Raw genomic sequence first — 27,294 nt, 5'->3', positions numbered from 1 at the left:
CAGGCCCTGCCATCCATGGGATTCTCCAGACAAGAATACTAGAATGGGTTGCCATGATCTCCTCCAGGGGATCTTTCCGACCCAGGGGTCGAACCCGCATATGTCTCCTGCATTGGCAGGCAGGTTCTTTATCACTAGCGCCACCTGGGAAGATCCTCTTAATTGCCATCAACAAGTAGGCCATCAGCCTCATCGATCCCAGAACCATGGTGAGCAGTGACAGGGAAGAACAGGCCGGGGTAGGGTTTTCTGTCTATACTTCTAACAGGCCCCCAAACCCCGGCTCCATGAGACCCTGTCAGCCACCACCATCCTCATTTCATCCACCCTGCTGGCCACACGTCTTGAGAGGTTGTCAATGTTTGCTGTGTCTACTTCCTTACCTCTCATCTCTTCATCAAAACTGCTCTCTGAGTTACAAAGTCCTCACTTTAGTTACCAAGTCCTAAATCCATTCAACTCTTTAGTGCTTGGTCTTTCAGCATCATCAGATGCTACCACCCACTTCCTCCCTCCAAAATGCTCTTTGTTCACTTTAGTCAGGGTGGCAGTCTGTGCTGGGGTAACTGATGTTCAGATGTGCGGGCCTGAGCAGTTCCTACCAAAGGGCCCAGGAGGCAGAGTCCTACCACTGACACAGGAGGGCACAACTGGGGCTGCTGGTAAAGAAGGCATGACCTCCAACTTCCCCTTCGCCCCATGGGCCCACTTACCTGGTTTTCCTCACATCTTCCTTGGTCTTCCTCTCAGGCACTTCCCTGGGCTGCTTCTCTACCCAGCCCAGACTCTGTTCCCCAAGACTATGTCTTCTTGTATCCCTCTTCCAATTCCACTGAATCATCTTATTTGGGACAACAGTTTCCATTTCTTGAGGCTCTTAAAATTCCAATTCCAGCCCCATACACCTGACGGCCTCCTGGGCTTCCTTGGCTATCCCACTAGCTGGTCCCAACCACAGCCTGCCTCGCACAGCAGTTCCGTGGCACAGCTGGACTCTACCCTCTGGCTCCTTTCCCCATCTGAGGGCCCAAGTCTTTCATGCGGGTAGTGTCTCTGGGCTGGAGCTGAGGACAGTGAGGCCAGACAGTCCAGATGTTCAGCTTCAGACTCCCACTGCTCCCACAGGACATCCTGACCACTCACCCCTTCACCAAGATCTCCAACTAGAACAGAGGCAACACCCTGCACATCAGCATATACATGGGAATATGAGGTCCAGAGAAGGAGGGGGAGTAGATGATGGTCACACAGTGGGATGCAACTCACTGCTTCTAACACTGGGTTCTCAGTTCTAGTTTCCCTTGATGGTCAAAGGTCACTGGGTGGACATGGGATTGAGCGCATCATCCCCTTGGGGAATCAGCCAGCGACAAACTATAAGGAAGCAGCCCATGCACACTGTACAACAGGATGTGTGAGTGGGGTGAGATCTTTGCCCTGCTCATGCCCATGCCACCTCTCCTTCTCTGACTCTGAACGGCATCACTCTGGCACTCCTCCCTTGTCTTTGTCAGCCTGAGTGACCACAGAGAGCCCCAAAGATTGTATCAATTACCTTCTGAGTTCCTGAGAGGTTGCCTTTATTTACACGCTGATGTTCACCACAGCCACTCCTTAGTGGGGAATACTATGAAGGGTTAGAATGAGACAAATCCTGTGACACCCGGAGAGAAACCAGCTCCAGCTCCAGGATAACAAGTATTTTCCATTTGCTCATCCCCTTGAAATGCATTCTTTATAGAAAGGCTAGACCAGAATGGTTTTTTGAGAATCTCCCTAGCTCTCCTGAACTCCTTTCTTGACCTTTCTCTACTATCAGGTCACCCTGAGGTACAGAGAGGAAGGAGAAAGCGACTGTGGCTAAATTTCCTCCAAGAACATCCTGTACGAGAATGATGACACACTAGTAGAGGAGGAATGTACTATATAAAAGGATTCCTCAGAGGAGGATTCAACAACAGGGGTCTCAGGGTTGAATTTCAGGGCTGGGGTGTCTTTGGTGGGTTCTGTGGATCTAGACTCTTTGTGGTAGGGGGGTCATTATGTTTCACTTGTGGGGGAGGTGTCTGTCTGATGATCACTTAGCTACGAACTTGGTTTGATGGTCTTCTTGGGGGATGCTGGTGCTATGACCTCCCCCTTGTGGGCCTCTGGCGATTAAACCTGCCCTCTGGAGAGGGCACTGCCTTGAGGGGCACTGGTGCTCTGACCTCTCTCTTAGGGGATGCTAGGGGTCTGGCTTCCATCTTGGGGGGTGCTGGTGGTTTAATCACCCCCTTGGGGTGCACTGGTGGTTTGACCTCCCCCTTGAGTGGCACTGGTGGTTTGATGTCCCCCTTGGTGGACACTGGTGGCTTGATTTTCTCCTTGGGAGACACAGGTGGTTTGACATTCCCCTTGGGGGACACTGGTGATCTGATGTTCTTGGCAACCCCTGGTAGCATGTTTCTCTTAGGAGGATCCTGATGGTGTGACAGCTTCCTCCCCGGGGGCTGCTGTGATACAGAAGGAGCTTGGGTAGCTGAGGGTTCTTTTGATCTAGGCTGGCTGGAAGATGGCAAGAGTCCAAGGGTTTCCAATGACCCTTTTTCCATGTTAGAGGCTGTTTCCTCAATGTCTGTAGAAGACAGAAAAGACATAAGCACATATTCCTCAATGTCACAATACCACAATCTATGTTTTTTATGTGGTGAACTCATAGTTACCGATTAAATGTTACAATCATTCCCATCTCCCCAGGCTCATTCTTCTGAGCTTCCTCCCCTAAGATTTTGGGCAAGCTTATATCAAGCCCTTCAATTCTGCCTGGCACAAAAAAGTCCATTATATGAGTGTGAGGCTTACCAAGGAAGCTCTCAGAAAGAAGGGACTAACATTAGCTTAAAGATTATATATATATGTGTGTGTGTGTGTGTGTGTGTGGTGTGTGTGTTTTATTATAATTGCTTCCAAATCAGCTCATATAGAAAAAATGAACACTAGACTGTTAGATTCTTGAGGGAAAGGACTTTGATTTCCTTGCCACTATACTTCCATTACCAGAAAAATATTTGTCACACACTAGGTGCTTGTTAATTTTTTTTAAACTAATTTACTGATAAAAAAAAAAAAAACTGGTAATAGAGAGCTAGAGAATTCAGACCTACTTCATACTCTAGACAATTTTTTAAATGGATAAACACAAAAAAAACTTATTTAAATTAAGAGTTCATAATAATAGTTTTTTTTTCTTTAAATTTTATTTTATTTTTAAACTTTACAATATTGTATTAGTTTTATTAGTTTTGGCTAATATTGTATTAGCCAAATATCGAAATGAATCCGCCACAGGTAAACATGATAACCTAAAGAGGTAAGCCCACAATACTGTCTATAGGATACTCACTTTAGATATAAAAATACATATAGATTAAAAGTAAAAAGATAGAAAAAGATATACCATATTAACTCTACTGAAAAGAAAGATGAAGTTGCTGTTAATACTACACCAAGTAATTCAGAGCAAAGAATACTACCAGGAATAAAGGAAGTAATTTCATAATCAAATAGAGAGATTATCTTATCAAGAAGATATACAATTCTAAATATTTATGCAACTATGAGTTTCAAAACACTTAAAGCAGACAAAAATAGGACAGCAAAGAGAAATAAACAAAACTACAATTACACTTAAAGATTTAAATACTTCATTCTCAATAACTGAACCAAAATCAGTACGATATAGAAGACTTGAAAAACACCATTAACCAACTTTATCTAATTGACATTTATAGAACAGTCTACCCAATAATAAGAGAATACATATTCTTTCCATATGCACATGGAAAACTTACCAAGATAGAACATACCCTGGGCCTCAAATTGTGATAATGAATTTAAAAGGATTAAGTCATACAAAGTATGTTCTCTGACCATACAGAATTAAAGTAGAAGGTAATAAAGACACCTGGAAAAATCCTCAATATTTGGAAACTAACATACTTCTAAATAATCCTCAGGACAAAGAAGGACAAACATTACCTGATTTTAAGACTTGCTATAAAGCTACAGTAATCTAGGTAATATGATATTGGCATAAATATAAACAGATGAATAAAACAGAAATTGAGAGTCTAGAAGCAGACCCACAAATAAATAAAGAAATCATTTTTCATAAACATACAAAGGTAATTCAGTGGAGAAATGATAGCTTTCTATTGAAGTACAGCTGATTTACAATGTTGTGTTAGTCTCAGGCATACAGCGTACTGATTCAGTGTTTTTGCAGATTATATTTCATTAAGTGTTATTATAAGATTTGGGGTATAATTCATCTGTGCTAAACAGTAAATCCTTGTTGCTGGCAAACAGGTAATGTTTGTCCTTCTTTGTCCTGTGGGTTATTTAGAAGTATGTTAGTTTCCAAATATTGAGGATTTTCCATATATCTTTATTAGTTTCAACTTTAATTCCATATGGTCAGAGAACATACTTTGTAGGACTTGTTTGTACCTGTTAATCCCACACCTCTAATTTGCCCCTCCCCGCTTCCTGTCCCTTCTGTAATCATAAGCTTGTTTTCTATGTCTGTGAGTCTGTTTCTGTTTTGTATACAGATTCATTTGTACTTTTTTTAGATTCCATGTATAAGTTATTCAATATTTATCTTCTCTGTCTGACATTTCACTAAGCATAATATCCTCTAGGTGTATCCACATTGCCAGAAATGGCAATAATTCATTCTCATTTATGGCTTAGTAATATACACATACATACACATACATCCCACATCTTCTTAACCATTTGTTGATGGGCACTGGGTTGCTTCCATGCTTTGGCTATTATAAATAGTGCTATTATGAACACTGGGGTTGCATATATCTTTTTTAACTAATGTTTTTTTTTTTTCCAGATATACACCCAGGAGTGGACCTGCTGATCATATGGTATCTCTATCTCTCCAACATTTGTTATTTGTAGACTTTTTGATGACAGCCACTCTGACCAGTGTGAGGTGATTTCTCATTGTGGTTTTGATTTGCATTTTCTTAACAATTAGTGATGTTGAGCATCTTTTCATGTGCCTGTTGGCCTTCTGTATGTCCTTTTTGGAAAAATGTCTACTTAGATCTTCTGCCCATTTTTTAACTGGATTTTTTATACTGAGTTGTATGAGTTGTCTGTATTCTTTGGATATTAATCCCTTGTCAGTCGCATCATTTGCATGTATTTTCTCCCATTCTTTAGGTTGTCTTTTTGTTACTGATGTTTTCCTTTGCTGTGCAAGAGCTTTTAAGTTTGACTAGGTCCCATTTCTTTGTTTTTATTTCTTTTGTCTGGGGAGACTGATCAAAGAAAATATCGCTATGATTTATGTCAGGTTCTCTTCTAGGAGCTTTATGGTGTCACATCCTACACTTAGGTCTTTAAAATATGTTGAGTTTATTTTTGTACATGGTGTGAGGGAATGTTCTAATTTCACTATTTACATGTGACTGCCCAGTTTTCCCAGCACCACATATTGAATGGACTATCTTCTCACCATTATGTACATTCTTGCCTCCTCTGTTGTAGATTAATTGACCATAAATGCAGGAGCTCTTCTTGAAGAGACTATTAAAGTATGAACTACAGCCAAAAAGATGCAGCCAAAGATGGAGAAGCACTATACAGTCAGCAAAAACAAGACCAGGAGCTGTGGCTCAGATCATGAACTCCTTATTGCCAAATTCAGACTTAAATTGAAGAAAGTAGGGAAAACCACTAGACCATTCAGGTATGACCTAAATCAAGTCCCTTATGATTATACAGTGGAAGTGAGAAATAGATTTAAGGGACTAGATCTGATAGAGTGCCTGTACAACTATGGAATGAGGTTCGTGACATTGTACAGGAGACAGGGATCAAGACCATCTCCATGGAAAAGAAATGCAAAAAATCAAAATGGCTGTCTGGGGAGGCCTTACAAATAGCTGTGAAAAGAAGAGAAGTGAAAAGCAAAGGAGAAAAGGAAAGATATAAGCATCTGAATGCAGAGTCCCAAAGAATAGCAAGAAGAGATAAGAAAGCCTTCTTCAGCGATCAATGCAAAGAAATAGAGGAAAACAACAGAATGGGAAAGACTAGAGATCTCTTCAAGAAAATTAGAGATACCAAGGGAACATTCCATGCAAAGATGAGCTCGATAAAGGACAGAAATGGTATGGACCTAACAGAAGCAGAAGATATTAAGAAGAGATGGCAAGAATACAGAAGAACTGTACAAAAAGATCTTCACAACCCAGATAATCACAATGGTGTGATCACTGACCTAGAGCCAGACATCCTGGAATGTGAAGTCAAGTGGGCCTTAGAAAGCATCACTACGGACACAGCTAGTGGAGGTGATGGAATTCCAGTTGAGCTATTTCAAATCCTGAAAGATGATGCTGTGAAAGTACTGCACTCAATTTGCCAGCAAATTGGGAAAACTCAGCAGTGGCCACAGGACTGGAAAACGTCAGTTTTCCTTCCAATCCCAAAGAAAGGCAATGCCAAAGGATGTTCAAACTACCGCACAATTGCACTCATCTCACACGCTAGTAAAGTAATGCTCAAAATTCTCCAAGCCAGGCTTCAGCAATATGTGAACCATGAACTTCCTGATGTTCAAGCTGGTTTTAGAAAAGGCAGAGGAACCAAAGATCAAATTGCCAACATTTGCTGAGTCATGGAAAAAGCAAGAGAGTTCCAGAAAAACATCTATTTCTGCTTTATTGACTATGCTATGCCAAAGCCTTTGACTGTGTGGATCACAATAAACTGTGGAAAATTCTAAAAGAGATGCGAATACCAGACCACCTGACCTGCCTCTTGAGAAAACTATATGCAGGTCAGGAAGCAACAGTTATAACTGGACATGGAACAACAGACTGGTTCCAAATAGGAAAAGGAGTACATCAAGACTGTATATTGTCACCCTGTTTATTTAACTTATATGCAGAGTACATCATGAGAAACGCTGGGCTGGAAGAAGCACCAGCTGGAATCAAGATTGCCAGGAAAAATATCAATAACCTCAGATATGCAGATGACACCACCCTTATGGCAGAACATGAAGAGGAACTAAAAAGCCTCTTGATGAAAGTGAAAAAGGAGAGTGAAAAAGTTGGCTTAAAGCTCAACATTCAGAAAATGAAGATCATGGCATCCGGTTGCATCACTTCATGGGAAGATCATGGCATCTGGTCCCATCACTTCATGGCAAATAGTTGGGGAAACAGTGGAAACAGTGTCAGACTTTATTTTTCTCAGCTCCAAAATCACTGCCGATGGTGATTGCAGCCATGAAATTAAAAGACGCTTACTCCTTGGAAGGAAAGTTATGACCAATCTAGATAGCATATTGAAAAGCAGAGACATTACTTGGCCAACAAGTTCCGTCTAGTCAAGGCTATGGTTTTTCCAGTGGTCATGTATGGATGCGAGAGTTGGACTGTGAAGAAAGTTGAGTGCCGAAGAATTGATGCTTTTGAACTGTGGTGTTGGAGAAGACTCTTAAGAGTCCCTTGGACTGCAAGGAGGTCCAACCAGTCCATTCTAAAGGAGATCAGCCCTGGGTGTTCTTTGGAAGGAATGATGCTAAAGCGGAAACTCCAGTACTTTGGCCACCTCATGCAAAGAGTTGACTCATTGGAAAAGACTCTGATGCTGGGAGGGATTGGGGACAGTAGGAAAAGGGGATGACAGAGAATGAGATGGCTGGATGGCATCACTGACTCGATGGACTGAGTTTGAGTGAACTCCGGGAGATGGTGATTGACAGAGAGGCCTGGCGAGCTGTGATTCATGGGGTTGCAAAGAGTTGGACACGACTGAGACACTGAACAGAACTGAAAATCACTGCAGATGGTGACTGTAGCCAAGAAATGAAAAGACACTTGCTCCTTGGAAGAAAAGTTATGACCAACTTAGACAGCATATTAAAAAGCAGAGACATCACTTTGCCAACAAAGGTCCACCTAGTCAAAGCTATGGTTTTTCCTGTAGTCATGTATGGATGTGAGAGCTGGACTATAAAGAAATCTGAGTGCTGGAGAATTGATTCTTTTGAACTGTGGTGTTGGAGAAGACTCTTCAGAGTCCGTTGGACTGCAAGAAGATCCAGCCAGTCCAACCTAAAGGATATCAGTCCTGATTATTCATTGGAAGGGCTGATGCTGAAGCTGAAACTCCAAAACTTTGGCCACCTGATGTGAAGAGCTGACTCACTGGAAAAGACCCTGATACTGGGAAAGATTGAAGCTGGGAGAAGGGGACAATAGAGGATGAGATGGTTGTATGACATCACCAACTCTATGGACATGAGTTTGAGTAAACTCCGGGAGTTGGTGATGGACAGGGAGGCCAGGCATGCTGCAGACCATGGGGTTGCAAAGAGGCGGACATAACTGAATGACTGAACTGAACTGAGTCCTACAGCCACTGCTGAGTTTTCCCAATTTGCTGACATATTGACAGTTGCACTTTAATAACATCATCTTTGAGGATTTTAAATAGATCAACTAGAATTCTGGCACCTACACTAGCTTTGTTTGCAGTAATGCTTCCGAAGGCCTACTTGATTTCACACTGTAGGATGTGTTGCTCTAGATGAGTGACCACACTATCATGGATATCCGGAGTCATTAGGACTTTTCTTGTCTAGTTCTGTGTACTCCTGCCACTTCTTAATCTCTTCTTTCTGAATGTTGAGCTTTAAGCCAACTTTTTCACTCTCCTCTTTCACTTTCATCAAGAGGCTTTTGAATTCCTCTTCACTTTCTACCATAAGGATGGTGTCATCTGCATATCTGAGGTTATTGATATTTCTCCCAGCAATCTGGATTCCAGCTTGTGCTTCTTCCAGTCCAGCGTTTCTCATGATGTACTCTGCATATAAGTTAAATAAGCAGGGTGACAATATACAGCCTTAACGTACTCCTTTTTTGAGTATTACTTTACTAGCGTGTGAGATGAGTGCAATTGTGCGGTAGTTTGAACATCCTTTGGCATTGCCTTTCTTTGGGATTGGAATGAAAACTGACCTTTTCCAGTCCTGTGGCCACTGCTGAGTTTTCCCAATTTGCTGGCAAATTGAGTGCAGCACTTTCACAGCATCATCTTGAAATAGCTCAACTGGAATTCCATCACCTCCACTAGCTTTGTTCGTAGTGATGCTTTTTAAGGCCCACTTGACTTCACATTCCAGGATGTCTGGCTCTAGGTCAGTGATCACACCTAGATCACCCCTAGAGGGGCCTGTAATCCTCTCCAGATAACAGGGAGATCAGTGATTGCCATCATTACTCTTTCCCTCTACATTGCCCCACATCACAGGTTTCTCCAAGAAAAGAGCTTGTGCATACATAAAGTGCCAAGCCTTTCGTGGCTGCCATCCAGAGGATATATCCCACAGCCTTGCTCTGGAGGCCAGTAGGGCTTGTGTTCATAGGTTCATTGGGATGGTAGCTAAGAAAGAAATAGTTCACAACAATCAGTCCCTCTAGGGCTCAGTGCAAAGGGAAAAGACAGAAACATGCATCTCCCAGTCTGCCCCTGAAAGTGGTATATTTGCATAGTTTTAAAAGTTGTTACCTGAGGGTCTGGCTTCTAATCAGCCTGTATCAAAGTGCTGACTAAGATCCTCCCCTTTGGAACACTGAGAGTACTTGGAACTCTCTCATCTTCTGGGGCCACTATGAACCAAGCAGACATCTCTGCCAACTACAAATGTGTAAGCTAGGGCCGGGTTGATAGATAAGGTTCAGTTCCTACACCATACCACTCCTTCAAGACTGGGAGAGGTAGCTGTTTTATCTAATGCGTAGAAACCAACACAGAGCCAAGGGAAAAGAATAAACAGAGGAATATCTTCCAAATGAAAGAACATGACCTTAATGAAAAGGAGATAAGTGATTTATCTGATAAAGAGTTCAAAATAATGGGCCTAAAGATGATCACCAGGAGAACAAGGCATAAATAAAATGAGAATTTTAACAAAGAAATACAAAATATAAGAAAGCACCAAACAAATCACAGAGTAGAGAAATACAATAACTAAACTAAAAAATTCAATAGAGAGGTTCAACAACAGACTTGATGAGCCAGAAGAAATGATCAATGAACTTGAAGACGGAACAGTGGAATTTACCCAACCAGAGAAACAAAAAGAATCAAAAATAGTGAAAATAGTTTAATGGATTTATTTGCCCATATCAAGAGGAACAATATGCACATTGTAGAGATTCCAGCGGAGAAGGCAATGGCAACCCACTCCAGTCCTCTTGCCTGGAAAATCCCATGGATGGAGGAGCCTGGTAGGTCGCAGTCCATGGGGTCGCTAAGAGTCGGACACGACTGGGCGACTTCACTTTCACTTTTCACTTTCATGCATTGGAGGAGGAAATGGCAACCTACTCCAGTGTTCTTGCCTGGAGAATCCCAGGGACGGGGGAGCCTGGTGGGCTTCTGTCTATGGGGTCGCACAGAGTCGGACACGACTGAAGCGACTTAGCAGCAGCAGCAGCAGCAGCAGAGATTCCAGAAGTAAAAGAGAGAGTGAAAGAAACAAAACTTCTTTGAAAAAAGGATAGCTTAAAACATCCCTAACCTGGAGAAGGAAACAGACATTTAGATCTAGGAAGTCCAGAGAGGTCCAAATAAGATAATGTAAAGAGACAGCAAGCAAGATGTACTATAATTAATTATCAAGCATTAAAGACAAGAAGAGAATCTTACAATCAGCGAGAGAAAATAACTTGTTATGTAAAAGGGAATCCCCAAAAGGCAATCTGCAGATTTCTCACCAGAAACTTTGTAGGCTAAAAGCGAGTGGCACAATATATTCAAAGTGCTGGGGGAAAAAACTACTGACAAAGAAGACTCTGCCCATCAGAGGAATCCTTCGTTATTGAAAGAGAGTTAAAGGGTTTTCAGACAAGCAAGAGCTGAAAGACGAAAGAATTCACCACCACCTGACTGGCCTTACAAGAGCTGTTAAGGGGACTTCCTTAGACTGAAGCAAAGGGGGCACGAACTAGTAACAGGAAAATATGTAAAATATTTAATGTAAAATATTTTACATTATTTTAAATGTTGAAAATATATAAAATATAAAATGTAAATCTCACTAGTAAAAGTAAGTACATGGTTAAATCTGAAAATAATCTAATGTTGTAATGGTGATATGTTAATCACTTATATCTCTAGTATGAAGGATAAAAGACAAAAGTAGTAAAAAATAACTACAATATTTGTTAATGGATACACAATAGGTAAATTGTGACATCAAAAACATAGATCACTGTGGGTACAGTAAAAACAGAGCTTTAGCTTTAAAGTGTTCAATTTTAAATTACTATCAACTTAAAATAGACTGTTAAAAATACGTTTTATTTAACCTCATGGTAATCATAAGGCAAAAACCTGTACTAGACACAAAAGATAAAGAGACAGGGATCTAAACATGCCACTACAGAAAATCGTCAAACCACAAAGACAGAGAAGAAAGGAAGAAAAGAAAGAATTACAAAACAGGCAGAAAACAACTAGCATAAATTATAAAAGCACATACCTATCAAAAATTGCTTTAAATGTAACTGAACTAAATTTTCTAAAAAGACACAGAGTGGCTGAATGAATAAAAAAACAAGACCTAACTATATGCTGCCTATAAGAGATATTCACTTCAACTTTAAGGACATTCACAGCCTGAAAGTGAAGAGATGGAAAAAGATATTCTGTGCAAATGGAAACCAAAAGAAAGCTAAAATAAAAAGTTCCATGGTTTCCATTCCAACACAACAATGTGAACATACTTAATGCCACTGAGTCATATACTTAAAAATGGTAATCAATTTTGTTATGTAAATATATTTTATCACGTTTCTTAAAAACCAACAAAAATAGTTATTAAAATTTTATTTGACTAATGTCTAGTCTACTTAATGTGCACTCTCTGTTCCTCTCCTTTTCCAAATCATACCAATCTTCAAATTCCAGTTCTAATTCTTCCCAGGCTTTTTCCAATCCCAAAACATGTCACTTTTGTTTTTCTGGATTCCAAGAACTATTATTGTTGGAATGAGTTCATTTGACAATTAATTATTCCTGTCTGGTGATAGATCTTCCACTTTATCTTAAATAATTATTCAATTATTTATATATATATATAAATAACTGGGCTTCCCTGGTGGCTCAGAGGTTAAGGCATCTGCCTGCAACGCACGAGACCTGGGTTCGATCCCTGGGTCAGGAAGATCCCCTGGAGAAGGAAATGGCAACCCACTCCAGTATTCTTGCCTGGAGAATCCCATGGACGGAGGAGCCTAGTGGGCTACAGTCCATGGGGTCACAAAGAGTCCAACACGACTGAGCAACTTCACTTTCACTTTCATATAAATAACTAGATTTATCTTAACTTGATAATAACATGATAATCTTGATGTAATAATCTTGACTAGATTATGTATACTAGATTAAATCTTATCTGAGAGAGTGGCAATATCCTACTCTTAGAGTCAGTCAAGAAGACAAGGTTCTTGAGCTTATGCCTGTGTTTGATTAGTAATGTATTTTAAAATACTCCATTTTTTTCTCACTGCACTACTTCTTTCACTTGGTATACCCCAGGCATTTCTGTTCTCAGATTCTTCAGGTTGATAAAGCTTTAGACACTTGCTGTGGCTCTGATGACTCAAGAACTAGAGTTACTGTGTTGGTATGGGATTATGCCCATCACCCCACTGGGGAATCAGTGAACAAGGTATTATAAAGCACCCCACTTCACGCCAGATGACAGAATGCATGTGTGGGATGAGATCTTTGCCCCTGACTCACACGTATGCCACCTCTCATTCTCAGGATGGCATCACTTTGGCACTTATCCTCTAGTCTTTGTCAGCCTGAATGATCACAGTGGGGTCCAAAGAATACACCATTTACCTTCTGAGTTCCTGAGAGTTGCCTTTATTTACATGCTGATGTTCATTACAGATGAGATTAAAACCTAATACCCAGAGAACAACCAGCTCCAGCTCCAAGATTACAACTATTTTCCCCTTGTTTGTCCCCTTGATATGTACTCTTTAGAGAAAGGTTAGACCAGAATGGTTTTCCTGAGAGCCTCAGCAGCTCTTCTACACTCACTACCTGACCCCTCTTCACTGTCACCATCCTCAGGCACAGAGAAGAAGAGGAAGAAGGGAGCAAGTTGTGGTTAATTCTTTGCAGACAGGCTTAGGAGGAGGAGGATGGGCTGGATGTGGTGAAAACAGGAAGGGATTCCTCGGAAGATTTAGTATTGGGGGGCCTTTCAGTTTGTTTCTGAGGATGAGAGACATCTATGGAGGAAAATGTTCCATTTGCCTTCATGGCTGATGAAGATTGGAAGGTGGCCTCTCTGGCAGACTCCCGGACGGGTGCTTGGATGGATTCAGAGGCCTTCAAAGTGGGGACCAGGTGTCTAATGTCATCCTCGCCAGGCACTGGTGTCTTGATGGTTTTGCTGACTGGCTCTGATTTGCTGGCTTTCTTCATGGGGACTACTGAAACACGGTTGGAGTCTGGGTATTTCCTTACATTCTTGGTTAAAGCTGGGGAGAGGGCTGCATGAGTCCAGGGAATTTCCGTAACTCGGGAGACAGGATCTATGGATATACATGAAGGTCCTTGATTCTTACTTTCTCTTGTTCGGAGGCTTGTACTCAGAGATTCTATGGGATAGAAAAGACAAAAACACAGATTCTGCAAATGTCACTTCTCCAATATTTGCCAGTCACGTGGTAAGATTCTAGTCATGTTTAAAATGTCAGCCCCTCAATTACCATCTCAGATTTTTTTCCACTACTTCTCTCCCTACCCAGACTTTCCTATGGTCTTCAATTCATCAAGGTGCTGGAGTTTGAGACATTGCTTAATTCACTTTTTAGTTCTAGTAGGTTTTTCAGCTGACTCCTTAAAATTTTTCATATAATAATAAATGCAAATTAAGGAGTTTTATTTCTTCCTTTATGCCTATTATTATTTTACTGAACTGGCTAGGATATCCAGTACAACGTCAAATAGAAGAAAGCGGTAAGAGCTGGTATTATTGATTTATTATTTCTTAAAATTGAGGTATAGTGATTCACAATGTTGTATTAGTCTCTGGTACACAGCAAAGTGATTCAGTTATGCATATATACATATATATTTATTCTTTTCAAATTATTTTCCATGACAGTTTATCAAAGGAAATAACAGTTCCCTGTGCTATACAGTAGGATCTTGTTGTAGTAGTTTGTATCTGCTAATCTAAAATTTCTAATTTATCTTTCCCCGACCCCTTCCTTTCCCTTTCGGTAACCATAATTTTGTTTTCTATGTCTCTGAGTCTGTTTCTGTTTCATATAGACGTTCATTTGTTTCACATTTTAGATTCCATATATAAGTGGTATCTTATGGTCTTTTCCTTTGTCTTTTTCTTTCTGACTTAGTATGATCATCTCTAGGTCCATCCATTTTGTTGCAAATATCATTATTTCATTCTTTTTCATGGCTGAGTAGTAGTCCATTATAAACCATATTTTTATCCATTCACCTATCAATGGACATTTAAGTTGCTTCTACATCTTGGCTATTGTAAATAGTGCTGCCATAAATACTGGGGTGCATATATCTTTTCAATTTAGAATGTTGTCCATATTCCCAGGGGTGGGATTACTAAATCACATGGCAACTCATATTTTTCTGAGGAACCTCCATACTGTTTTCCATACTGGGTGCATCAATTTACTTTCCTACCACCCATGTAGAAGGGTTTCCTTTTCTTGACACCCTCTCCAGCATCTGTTATTTTTACTTTTTAATAATGGCCATTCTGATGGGTTTGAGGTGATACCTCATTGTAGCTTTGATTTCCATTTCTCTAATAATTAAGTGATACTGAGCATCTTTTCATGAGTCTGTTGGCCATCTGTATGTCTTCTTTGTAAAAAATGTCTATTTAGGTCTTCTGTCTCTTTTTCACTTGAGTTGTTTTTTTGTTATTGAGTTGTATGTGCTATTTGTATATTTTGAAAATTAAGCCCTTTTTGGTTGCATATTTTGCAGTCTGTAGGTTGTCTCTTCACTTTGTTTATGGTTTTCTTTGCTATAGAAAAGCTTATGAGTTTGATTAGGTCCCATTTGTTTATTTTTACTTTTATGTCTTTCCCTTGAAAGATGAACGTAAGAAAATATTGGTATGATTTATGTCAGAGAATGTTTTGCCTATATTCTCTTCTAAGATTTTATGGTGTTATGTCTTAAAATGTTTAAATCTTTAAGCCATTTTGGGTTTATTTTTGTGTATGGTGAAAGGGTGTGTTCTAACCTTATTGATTTACATGTGGCTGTCCAGCTTTTCCAACACCACTTACTGAAGAGACTGTCTTTTCTCCATTGTATATTGTTGCCTCCTTTGTCGATGATTAACTGCCTATAGGTGTATGGGTTTATTTCTGAGCTCTCTATTCTGTGCCATTGATCCATATGTTTGTTTTTATGCCATTACCATGATCTGATTACTACAGATGTGTAGTGCTGTACAACATCTGGGAGGATTATGTCTTCCCAGGGACTGTTCTTTTTCCTCAGGATTGCTTTGGTGATTTTGAGTCTTTTATAGATCCATTCAAATTTTAGAATTATTTTAGTTCTGTAAAAAACTTTATGGGTAATTTGATAAAAATCACATTAAAATTGTAAACTGCTTTGGGGAGTATTGCCATTTGAACAATATTAACTTTTCCAATCCAAGAGCATAGGATATCTTGCCATTTTTTCAATCACTTTCAATTTCCTTTATCAACTTCTTATAGTTGTCAGCATATAAGCCTTTCACCTCCTCAGTCAGGTTTATTCCTAAGTATTTTTTATACAATTTTAAAAGAAATTATTTTTTTACTTTCCTTTTCTCATATTTCATTGGTAAGTTTAAATAAATGCAACAGATTACTGTATGTTAATCCTATATTCTGCCACCTTGTTGGATTCATTTATCAGTTCTAGTAGTTTGTGTATGGAGTCTTTAGGGTTTTCTATATATAGTATCATATCATAGTAAAATGACAATTTTACCTCTTCCAATTTAGAAACTTATTTTTCTCTTTCTTATCTAATTGCTGTGGCTAGGACTTTCAACAGTATATTGAATAGAAGTGACAGTGGACATCCTTGTCTTGTTCTAGATTTTAGAGGGAAGGCTTTAAGCTTTCATCACTGAGTATTGTGTTGGCTACAGGTTTGTCATAAATGGCTTTTATTATCTTGAGATATATTTCCTCTATACCTACTTTGGTAAGAGTTTTTATCATGAGTGGATGTTGAATTTTGTCAGATGTTTTTTCTCCATCATATATCATATTGGCAATCTCTCTCTCATCTTGCTACAAGTTCATAAATTTTATTAATCTTCTCAAGAACCAACTTTTTATTTTCTCTGTTTGTGTCTTTTCTATGTCTTTGATTCCTGCTGTCTTTATTATCTCCTTCTTTTACTTAGAAAATATTTACTTAATTTTTTCCTAGATTTTTAAGGTAGAAACAATGAATACTAAACCAATCTTTCTTCTAAGATTTAAACTTAGAAATCTCCCTGTAAGTCCTGCTTTAGCTATACCACAAAACTTTAGCTACTGTACATGCATTATCCTTTAAAATATTTTCCAACCTCCTTTTTTTTTTAAATTTATTTTAATTGGAGGCTACTTACTTTACAATATTGAGGTGGTTTTGCCATACATTGACATGAATCCACCACGGGTGTATGTGTGTTCCCCATCCTGAACCCCCCTCCCACTTCCCTCCCCATTCCATCCCTCTGGGTCATCCAAGTATACCAGCCTCGAGCACCCTGCCCCAGGCAATGAACCTGGACTAGTGGTCTGTTTCACATATGATAATATACATGTTTCAATGTTATTCTCTCAAATCATCCCATCCTCATCTTCTCCCTCAGAGTCCAAAAGACTGGTCTATACATCTGTGTTTCTTTTGCTGTCTCCCATATAGGGTTAGTGTTACCATCTTTCTAAATTCCATATATATGTATTAGTATACCATATTGGTGTTTTTCTTTCTGGCTTACTTCACTCTGTATAATAGGCTCCAGTTTCATCTACCTCATTAGAACTGATTCAAATGTATTCTTTTTAATGGCTGAGTAATATTCCATTGTGTATACGTACAACAGCTTTCTTATCCATTCGTCTGCTGATGGACATCTAGGTTGCTTCCATGTCCTGGCTATTATAAACAGTGCTGCGATGAACATTGGGGTACATGTGTCTCTTTCAAATCTGGTTTCCTCGGTGTGTATGTCCAGCAGTGGGATTGCTGGGTCCTAAGGCAGTTCTATTTCCAGTTTTTTAAGGAATCTTCACACTGTTCTCCATAGTGGCTGTACTAGTTTGCATTCCCACCAACCATTCCCTTTTCTCCACACCCTTTCTGGCATTTATTGTTTGTAGACTTTTGGATAGCAGCCATTCTGACTGGAGTGAAATGGTACCTCATTGTGGTTTTGATTTGCATTTCTCTGATAATGAGTGATGTTGAGCACCTTTTCATGTGTTTGTTAGCCATCTGTATGTCTTCCTTGGAGAAATGTCTGTTTAGTTCTTTGGCCCATTTTTTGATTGGGTCATTTATTTTCTGGAATTGAGCTGCAGGAATTGCTTGTATATTTTTGAGATTAATTCTTTGTCTGTTGCTTCATTTGCTATTATTTTCTCCCATTCTGAAGGCTATCTTTTCACCTTGCTTATAGTTTCCTTTGCTGTGCAAAACCTTTTAAGTTTAATTAGGTCCCATTTGTTTATTTTTGCTTTTATTTCCAATATTCTGGGAGGTGGGTCATAGAGGATCCTGCTGTGATGTATGTCGGAGAATGTTTTGCCTGTTTTCCTCTAGGAATTTTATACTTTCTGGTCTTACATTTAGATCTTTAATCCATTTTGAGTTTATTTTTGTGTATGGTGTTAGAAAGTGTTCTAGTTTCATTCTTTTACAAGTGGTTGACCAGTTTTCCCAGCACCACTTGTTAAAGACATTGTCTTTTCTCCACTGTATATTCTTGCCTTCTTTGCCAAAGATAAACTGTCCATGCTGCTGCTACTGCTAAGTCGCTTCAGTCGTGTCTGACTCTGTGCGACCCCATAGACGGCAGCCCACCAGGCTCCCCCATCCCTGGGATTCTCCAGGCAAGAACACAGGAGTGGGTTGCCATTTCCCTCTTCAATGCATGAAAGTGAAAAGTGAAAGTGAAATTGCTCAGTCGCGTCCGACTCCTAGCGAACCCATGGACTGAAGCCCACCAGGCTCCTCCATCCATGGGATTTTCCAGGCAAGAATACTGGAGTGGGGTGCCATTGCCTCTCTGGGCTCTCTATTTTGTTCCATTGATCTATATTTCTGTCTTTGTGCCAGTACCATGACTGTATGACTGTAGCTTTGTAGTATAGCCTGAAGTCAGGCAGGTTGACTCCTCCAGCTCCATTCTTCTTTCTCAAGATTGCTTTGGCTATTCGAGGTTTTTTGTATTTCCATACAAATTGTGAAATTATTTGTTCTATTTCTCTGAAAAATACCGTTGGTAGCTTGATAGGGATTGCATTGAATCTATAGATTGCTTGGGTAATATACTCATTTTCACTATATTGATTCTTCCAGTGCATGAACATGGTATATTTCTCCATCCATTTGTGTCCTCTTTGATTTCCTTCATCAGTGTTTTATAGTTTTCTATATATAGGTCTTTTGTTTCTTTAGGTAGATATATTCCTAAATATTTTATTCTTTCCGTTGCAATGGTGAATGGAACTGTTTCCTTAATTTCTCTTCCTGTTTTCTCATTGTTAGTGTATAGGATGGAGAAGGCAATGGCACCCGACTCCAGTACTCTTGCCTGGAAAATCCCATGGATGGAGGAGCCTGGTAGGCTGCAGTCCATGGGGTCGCTAAGAGTCGGGCAGGACTGAGCAACTTCATTTTCACTTTTTGCTTTCATGCATTGGTGAAGGAAATGGCAACCCACTTCAGTGTTATTGCCTGGAGAATCCCAGGGACGGGGGAGCCTAGTGGGCTTCCGTCAATGGGGTCGCACAGAGTCGGACACGACTGAAGTGGCTTAGCAGCAGCAGTGTATAGGAATGCAAGGGGTTTGTGTGTGTTAAGTTTATATCCTGCAACTTTACTATATTCACTGATTGGCTCTAGTAATTTTCTGGTGGAGTCTTTAGGGTTTTCTATGTAGAGGATCATGTCATCTGCAAACAGAGTTTTACTTCTTCTTTTCCAATCAACCTCCTTTATGATTTATTTTTTTAACACTCAGTGTTAAGAAATACACTAATTTCTGGAATCTAGAGGTATTTATGGATGTCATATTAATGTTTGTCTCTAATTTAATTTTTCTGTGGTCATGGAATATATTTTGTAAGATTTTAGTCTTCTGAAATTCATCTATTGATGACACTTTCTACATCTTTTTATTTTACGCATTTTTAATTACTGAAATTTTACATCATTTTTACTACTTTTGTCTTTTAATCTTAATGCTTGCTTTATAAGTGATTGAACCCCTGCCTTTATTATATATGTATATTTTCCAGTGAGATTTTAATTACTGCATGTTTTCTCTTTAACATTTAGTGTCATTTCTTTTCAGTTTAGAGAAGTCCCTTTAATATTTCATGCAGAACAAGTATACTTGTAATAAATTTCTTTAGCTTTTGTTTATCCTAAAAATTCTTAATCTCTCCTTAATTCTGAATGTTAAACTAGCTGTGCACAGTCTGCGATGTCAAGTTTTTTCCTTTCAGCACTTTGAATATATCATGACACTCCTTTATTACCCTGAGTTACTTTTCTCTTGCTGCTTTAAGGATTCTCTTTATTCTTAACTTCTACCATTTTAGTTGCAATGTGTCTTATCTGTGTGTCTCTTTGGGTTCATCTTATTTGGAGCTCTTTCTGCTTTCTGGACCAAGAGATCTGTTTGCGTCCCCAGATTAGGAAATTTTTTAGTCACTATTTCTTAAAATAATTTTTCTGGTCCTTTCTTTCTTCCCCTTCTGTGACCCATATAATGCAAATGTTATTCCACACAATGTTGTCCTAAAGGCAACATATGGTATCTTCACTTTTTAAAATTCTTCATTTTGCTGCCCTGTCTGAGGGAGTCCCACCATTTTATCTTTTAGCTTGCTCATTCATTTTTCCACCTCATCACTCTGCTGTTGAGCACCTCTACTGTATTTTTTAGTTTAGTCATAACTTCTCTTTGGTACTATATTTTCTATCTCACTGTTAAAGTTCTCACTATGTTTATCCTTTCCTGAGTTTGATGAGCATATTTATGATCATTATACTGAAGTCCATCAGGTGGACTGCTTATCTTGGTTTCATTTAGTTGTTTTTCTGAGTTTTCTGTCTTGTTCATTTGATTGGACTATATTCCTCTGTCTCCTCATTTTTCTTAATTTTTTGTTTCTTTCTATGATTTAGGTAAATCAGTTCTCTCTCCCAGGCTGTTGAAAGGATTGTTGTGTACTCTATTTGAAGAAACTTGCCAGATACACTTGAAAATACTGTATATTCTGTAGTTCTTGGGTAAAATGTTATATGCCAGTTAGGTCAAAGTGGCTGAAAGTGTTCAGACTTCTATATTCATTCTTGTTTTATTTTTTGTGTTTAATTGGTATTTTAAGTACTAAGTGACAAACATTAAAATCTCCAACTATGATCTCTCTTTCAGTTGTTGACTAACATGTTCTGAAACTCTTTTACTAACTTAGAACAGTTATAACTACAATGTCTTCCCTGATATACTGACATTTTCATCATGAAATCTTTGTTTCCAGTAATTTCCCATGTTTCACAGTTTATTTTTTCAGAAAATATTTTTTATATTTATTGTTTGCATGGCATATCACTGGCCCATCCTTTCACTCTGTAATCTATTTGAACCTTTGTATTTCAAACATTTGTTTTGTAGACAGCATATGGCTGGGTCTTGCTTTTTTCCTATCTTGCATGAAGTCTCTACTTTTGAGTATTTGTTTTATTGATATTTAATGGTTAACAAAGAAGTTGAATTAATGATGATCACGTTTCAACTCCTCTCGGCCGCAGCTCATGAACTTGGACGTAGGTTAGCTCCTCTCGGTTGTCGACCCTGAACTCGGATGCAGGGTAGCTCCTCCTGGCCGCCGCCCCTGACCTCAGATTTGGGTAGCTCCTCTTGACTGCTGCCCCGACCTCGGACGTGGGGTAGCTCCTCTTGGCCGCTGCCCTTCGGGCATGGGGTCCTCCCGGCTTCTCCTCTGACCTCAGACATGGGATAGCTCCTCTCGGCCGCGCTTTAGTGCACTAGTCGCAGCCGCCTGCGCTTTACCCTGCATCCTAAGTCAGGGGCAGCAGCCGAGAGGAGCTACACCGCATCGGAGGTCAGGGGCGGCAGCCGGGAGGAGCTACCCCAAGCCCCCACACCACAGGCCAGGGGCGGTGGCTGGGAGGAACTACCCCACGCTCCCACGCCCGAGGCCAGGGGCAGCGGCCAAGAGGAGCTACCCCACACCTGAAACTAGGGGCAGCGGCCAGGACGACCAACCCCACATCCAAGGAGCAGTGGCTGTTCGGGTGCAGGAGGGCCTAGAGGAGCTATCCCACGTTGAAGGTCAGGAAGGGCGGTGGTGAGGAGATACCCCTCGGCCAAGGTAAGGAGCAACGGCTGCGCTTTGCTGGAGCAGCCATGAAAAGATACCCCACGCCCAAGGTAAGAGAAACCCAAGTAAGACAGTAGGTGTTGCAAGAGAGCATCAGAGGGCAGACACACTGAAATCATACTCACAGAAAACTAGTCAATCTAATCACACTAGGACCACAGCCTTGTCTAACTCAATGAAACTAAGCCATGACCCTGGGGGAACCCAAGACGGGTGGGTCATGGTGGAGAGATCTGACAGAATGTGGTCCACTGGAGAAGGGAATGGCAAGCCACTTCAGTATTCTTGCCTTGGGAACCCCATGAACAGTATGAAAAGGCAAAATGATACGATACTGAAAGAGGAACTCCCCAGGTCAGTAGGTGCCGAATATGCTACTGGAGATCAGTGGAGAAATAACTCCAGAAAGAATGAAGGGATGGAGCCAAAGCAAAAACAATACCCAGCTGTGGATGTGACTGGTGATAGAAGCAAGGTCCGATGCTGTAAAGAGCAATATTGCATAGGAACCTGGAATGTCAGGTCCATGAATCAAGGCAAATTGGAAGTGGTCAAACAAGAGATGGCAAGAGTGAATGTCAACATTCTAGGAATCAGCGAGCTAAAATGCACTGGAATGGGTGAATTTAACTCAGATGACCATTATATCTACTACTGTGGGCAGGAATCCCTCAGAAGAAATGGAGTAGCCATCATGGTCAACAAGAGAGTCCAAAATGCAGTACTTGGATGCAATCTCAAAAACGACAGAATGATCTCTGTTCATTTCCAAGGCAAACCATTCATATCACAGTAATCCTAGTCTATGCCCCAACCAGTAATGCTAAAGAAGCTGAAGCTGAATGTCTCTATGAAGACCTACAAGACCTTTTAAAACTAACACCCAAAAAAGATGTCCTTTTCATTATAGGGGACTGGAATGCAAAAGTAGGAAGTCAAGAAACACCTGGAGTAACAGGCAAATTTGGCCTTGGAATACAGAATGAAGCAGGGCAAAGGCTAATACAGTTTTGCCAATAAAATGCACTGGTCATAGCAAACACCTCTTCCAACAACACAAGAGAAAACTCTCTACATGGACATCATCAGATGGTCAACACCGAAATCAGATTGATGATATTCTTTGCAGCCAAAGATGGAGAAGCTCTATACAGTCAGCAAAAACAAGACTGGGAGCTGACTGTGGCTCAGATCATGAACTCCTTATTGCCAAATTCAGACTTATTGAAGAAAGTAGGGAAAACCACTAGACCATTCAGGTATGACCTAAATCAAGTCCCTTATGATTATACAGTGGAAGTGAGAAATAGATTTAAGGGCCTAGATCTGATAGACAGAGTGCCTGATGAACTATGGAATGAGGTTCGTGACATTGTACAGGAGACAGGGATCCAGACCGTCACCAAGAAAAAGAAATGCAAACAAGCAAAATGGCTGTCTGAGGAGGCCTTACAAACAGCTCTGAAAAGAAGGAAAGAGAAAAGCAAAAGAGAAAAGGAAAGATATAAGCATCTGAATGCAGAGTTCCAAAGAATAGCAAGAAGGGATAAGAAAGCCTTCCTCAGCGATCAATGAAAAGAAATAGAGGAAAACAAAAGAATGGGAAAGACTAGAGATCTCTTCAAGAAGATTAGAGATACCAAGGGAACATTTCATGCAAAGATGGGCTTTATAAAGGACAGAAATGGTATGGACCTAACAGAAGCAGAAGAGATTAAGAAGAGGAGGCAAGAATACACAGAAGAACTGTACAAAAAAGAGCTTCACAACCCAGATAATCACGATGGTGTGATCACTGACCTAGAGCCAGACATCCTGGAATGTGAAGTCAAGTGGGCCTTAGAAAGCATCACTACGAACATAGCTAGTGGAGGTGATGGAATTCCAGTTGAGCTATTTCAAATCCTGAAAGATGATGCTGTGAAAGTGCTGCTCTCAATATGCCAGCAACTGGAAAAGGTCAGTCTTCATTTCAATCCCAAAGAAAGGCAATGCCAAAGAATGCTCAAACTACCGCACATTGCACTCATCTCACATGCTAGTAGGTAATGCTCAAAATTCTCCAAGCCAGGCTTCAGCAATATGTGAACCATGAACTTCCTGATGTTCAAGCTGGTTTTAGAAAAGGCAGAGGAACCGGAGATCAAATTGCCAACATCCGCTGGATCATCAAAAAAGCAAGAGAGTTCCAGAAAAACATCTATTTCTGCTTTATTGACTATGCCAAAGCCTTTGACTGTGTGGATCACAATAAACTATGGGAAATTCTGAAAGAGATGGAAATACCAGACCACCTGACCTGCCTCTTGAGAAATCTGTATTCAGGTCAGGAAGCAACAGTTAGAACTGGACATGGAACAACAGACTGGTTCCAAATAGGAAAAGGAGTATGTCAAGGCTGTATATTGTCACCCTGCTTATTTAACTTACATGCAGAGTACATCATGAGAAACGCTGGACTGGAAGAAGCACAAGCTGGAATTAAGATTGCCAGGAGAAATATCAATCACCTCAGATATGCAGATGACTCCACCCTTATGGCAGAAAGTAAAGAGTAACTAAAAAGCCTCTTGATGAAAGTGAAAGAGGAGAGTGAAAGGTTGGCTTAAAGCTCAACATTCAGAAAATGAAGATCATAGCATCCGGTCCCATCACTTCATGGGAAATAGATGGGGAAACAGTGGAAACAGTGTCAGACTTTATTTTTTGGGCTCCAAAATCACTGCAGATGGTGACTGCAGCCATGAAATTAAAAGACACTTACTCCTTGGAAGGAAAGTTATAATCAACCTAGATAGCATATTCAAAAGCAGAGACATTACTTTGCCAACAAAGGTCCATCTAGTCAAGGTATGGTTTTTCCTGTGGTCATGTATGGATGTGAGAGTTGGACTGTGAAGAAGGCTGAGCACCGAAGAATTGATGCTTTTGAACTGTGGTGTTGGAGAAGACTCTTGAGAGTCCCTTGGACTGCAAGGAGATCCAACAGTCCATTCTGAAGGAGATCAGCCCTGGGATTTCTTTGGAAGGAATGATGCTGAAGCTGAAGCTCCAGTACTTTGGCCACCTCATGCGAAGAGTTGACTCATTGGAAAAGACTCTGATGCTGGGAGGGATTGGGGGCAGGAGTAGAAGGGGATGACAGAGGATGAGATGGCTGGATGGCATCACTGACTTGATGGACGTGAGTCTGAGTGAAGTCCGGGATTTGGTGATGGACAGGGAGGCCTGGCGTGCTGCAATTCATGGGGTCGCAAAGAGTCGGACATGACTGAGCGACTGAACTAACTGATGTTTCAAGTTGTCTCCTATTTGTTTCATATGTTATTTTTCCTTCCTTTGTCCTTTTTTCTCTGAATTCACCTACTCTAAAGAGATATTCTCCTGCCTGCATTGAATAAAAATCTGCCACATTTTGAGAGGACAAAATGATGAGGACTGGATACGTTTTCTAAAGTCAAATCAAAACCCAGTCAACAGTAATTATGAAAACAGGAGCACTTTAGTCCCACAACTTTAAGGAACTAATATCAGTCAATAACCAGTGATCTTGGAAGCAGAATCTAAATCTCAAATAAGACTGCTGCCGAGGTGAACACCTCAATGTTAGCCTCGTGAGACTCTATGAAGAAGATCAGACAAACACCTGCTTAGACTCCTGACCCACACAAACTCTGAGATGATAAATTTGTGTTGTACTGAGCTACCAAATTTGTGGTAATTTGTTCTGTATCAATAAAAACCTAATATATACAGAAATATAATCTATCCAAATGAAGCACGACATTAAACAGGTTAAAAATAAAAATGAACAGAGTTTCTAATTTATAGGAAACTAAGAAAGAAGGTAGAGGCAAAAAAATTCTGAAAATCAAAGACTGAAAAAAACTATATTCTGATCTAAGGATCTCAGAAAACTCTAAGCAGGATGAACACACACACACACACACTCACTCATATACACACTTAAACACAACAAAATAAACTATAATAAAATTACTGAAAACCAATAATAAAAGAAGCAACCTTAAAAAGCAGCCAGTGAAAAAGGACATATTACCAGTAGATGAACAATGATTTTTTAAATGGAAGATGTTTTTATAAGACTTTTCATAAGAAACTATGAGACAGAAGACAAAGGATGAACTTCTTTAAAGGGCTGACAAGTGTATCCTAAAGCTAGGGAGGTGATGAAAGCCGACTGGAGGCAGCATTAGGTGCAGCAGTATATGCCCATCTCAGAGGTGGTCATGGTACAAGATGTGAATTATGCTTAGTGTTCAAAGCTCTGTTCTCCTCAACCTAAATGAATCTGGGCTGTGGTTTTGGCTTCTTTTCGGTCATCTTTGTACCTTTTCTGATTCTGAACTTGGCCCCACCCCTTCTAGGAGTTGGGGTGAGCCCCTAGAAGTGTCTCTTAGAGGTACTCAAACAGCTTTCAACACATTTACTTAGACCAAAAAAAAAAAAAAATGGTTTCTCTAAATGGGCTACTGTAAACACTATAAAAAACAGGAAAATTTTCCATTTATTTCTTATTCACCTTATTTCCATATCAACATTTCAACATGGTGTGAAGCTGAGGTCAAGTTAACTGTACTTTTCTAAGGCATTTTAGACATGTATTTCATCACAATTTAAACAGATCTTAGAGTTTTGCTTCAAAACTTCTCTCATTCATGCATTCCTCAGCTATTCCATATTCTGTTCATTTCTTCACTGGATTATTGTTACAGGCTGAATTTTGTGCCCCACATTGATATGTTGAAGCCATAATCTCCAGTACCTGAAAATCTAACTATATATGGAAACTGGGCCTTTGAAGAGGTAGCTAAAACAAGGCCAATGGGGTTGGCCCTGATTCAATCTGACTAGAGTAGAAAAAATTTGAACACACAAACAGACACTGGGCAGTGGTGGGTAGAAGTGTGTGCACAGAAGAAAGGCTGTGTGAGGACACAGCAAGAAAGTGGCTATCTGCAACCAAAGAAAGAGGCTTCAGAAGAAACCAAACCTGCTGACACATTGATCTTTTACCTCTAGCCTCCAGAACTATGAGAAGAATCAACTTCTGTTATTTAAGCCCCTAGTCTGTGGTATTTTGTTTCCATAGCCCTAGTGTACTAATATAACTACTAAAAATCATAAGGGAACTGGAACATGGCCTTCAGACTTCTTACCAGCTAGGAGAGTGATCTAAAGATCCACAGAACTCAGAGTTACTTGAGATCTCTCAGTCCCTTAAGGGATTTGAGTGAATTTGGCTTAAACCTTCAGTTTCATAGAATGAAATCCATTTCTTTTCATTTATTTCATTTAATTTCCTTTCATTTAATGAGTTGTTCTGCTGAATAATAAGTTATTCTGCTATTCTATCCTTTTACAGTGAAGTCTAAGCATATTGCTGCGTTGTTTGGAACTCATTTGCCATCTCCTGATTGCTTATATGCAGAGCCTATGTTCTTTTCAGCATGCCCCCTCCACAATTTTCTCCCTCCACCATTCAACATACATATCACAACTAAAGTCGCCTACAGCACACAGCCCT

The 27,294-nt window shown here is 40.0% G+C and overlaps 1 protein-coding gene across 9 annotated transcripts in view; it reads right to left on the bottom strand.

The window, feature by feature from the left end:
- Window positions 1-1,556: 1,556 nt before the first annotated feature.
- The window catches only part of GDPD4 (glycerophosphodiester phosphodiesterase domain containing 4), a 148,804-nt gene continuing 123,066 nt past the window's right edge, over window positions 1,557-27,294 (bottom strand). For 6 of the 9 annotated variants that reach the window (XM_059883237.1, XM_059883236.1, XM_059883235.1 and 3 more), the window contains one exon: window positions 1,557-2,617. In XM_059883237.1, coding sequence (XP_059739220.1) covers window positions 2,127-2,617 — 491 coding nt within the window. In that variant the 3' untranslated portion in view covers window positions 1,557-2,126. Of the gene's footprint in view, window positions 2,618-12,950; window positions 13,713-27,294 lie in introns of those variants that run through there. The other 3 variants (XM_059883238.1, XM_024987545.2, XM_059883239.1) reach the window with 2 other exon arrangements.

Source organism: Bos taurus, chromosome 29 (assembly GCF_002263795.3).
Source record: "Bos taurus isolate L1 Dominette 01449 registration number 42190680 breed Hereford chromosome 29, ARS-UCD2.0, whole genome shotgun sequence".
NCBI classification, from domain to species: Eukaryota; Metazoa; Chordata; class Mammalia; order Artiodactyla; family Bovidae; genus Bos; species Bos taurus.
This window is presented reverse-complemented; position numbering and strand designations above follow the sequence as displayed.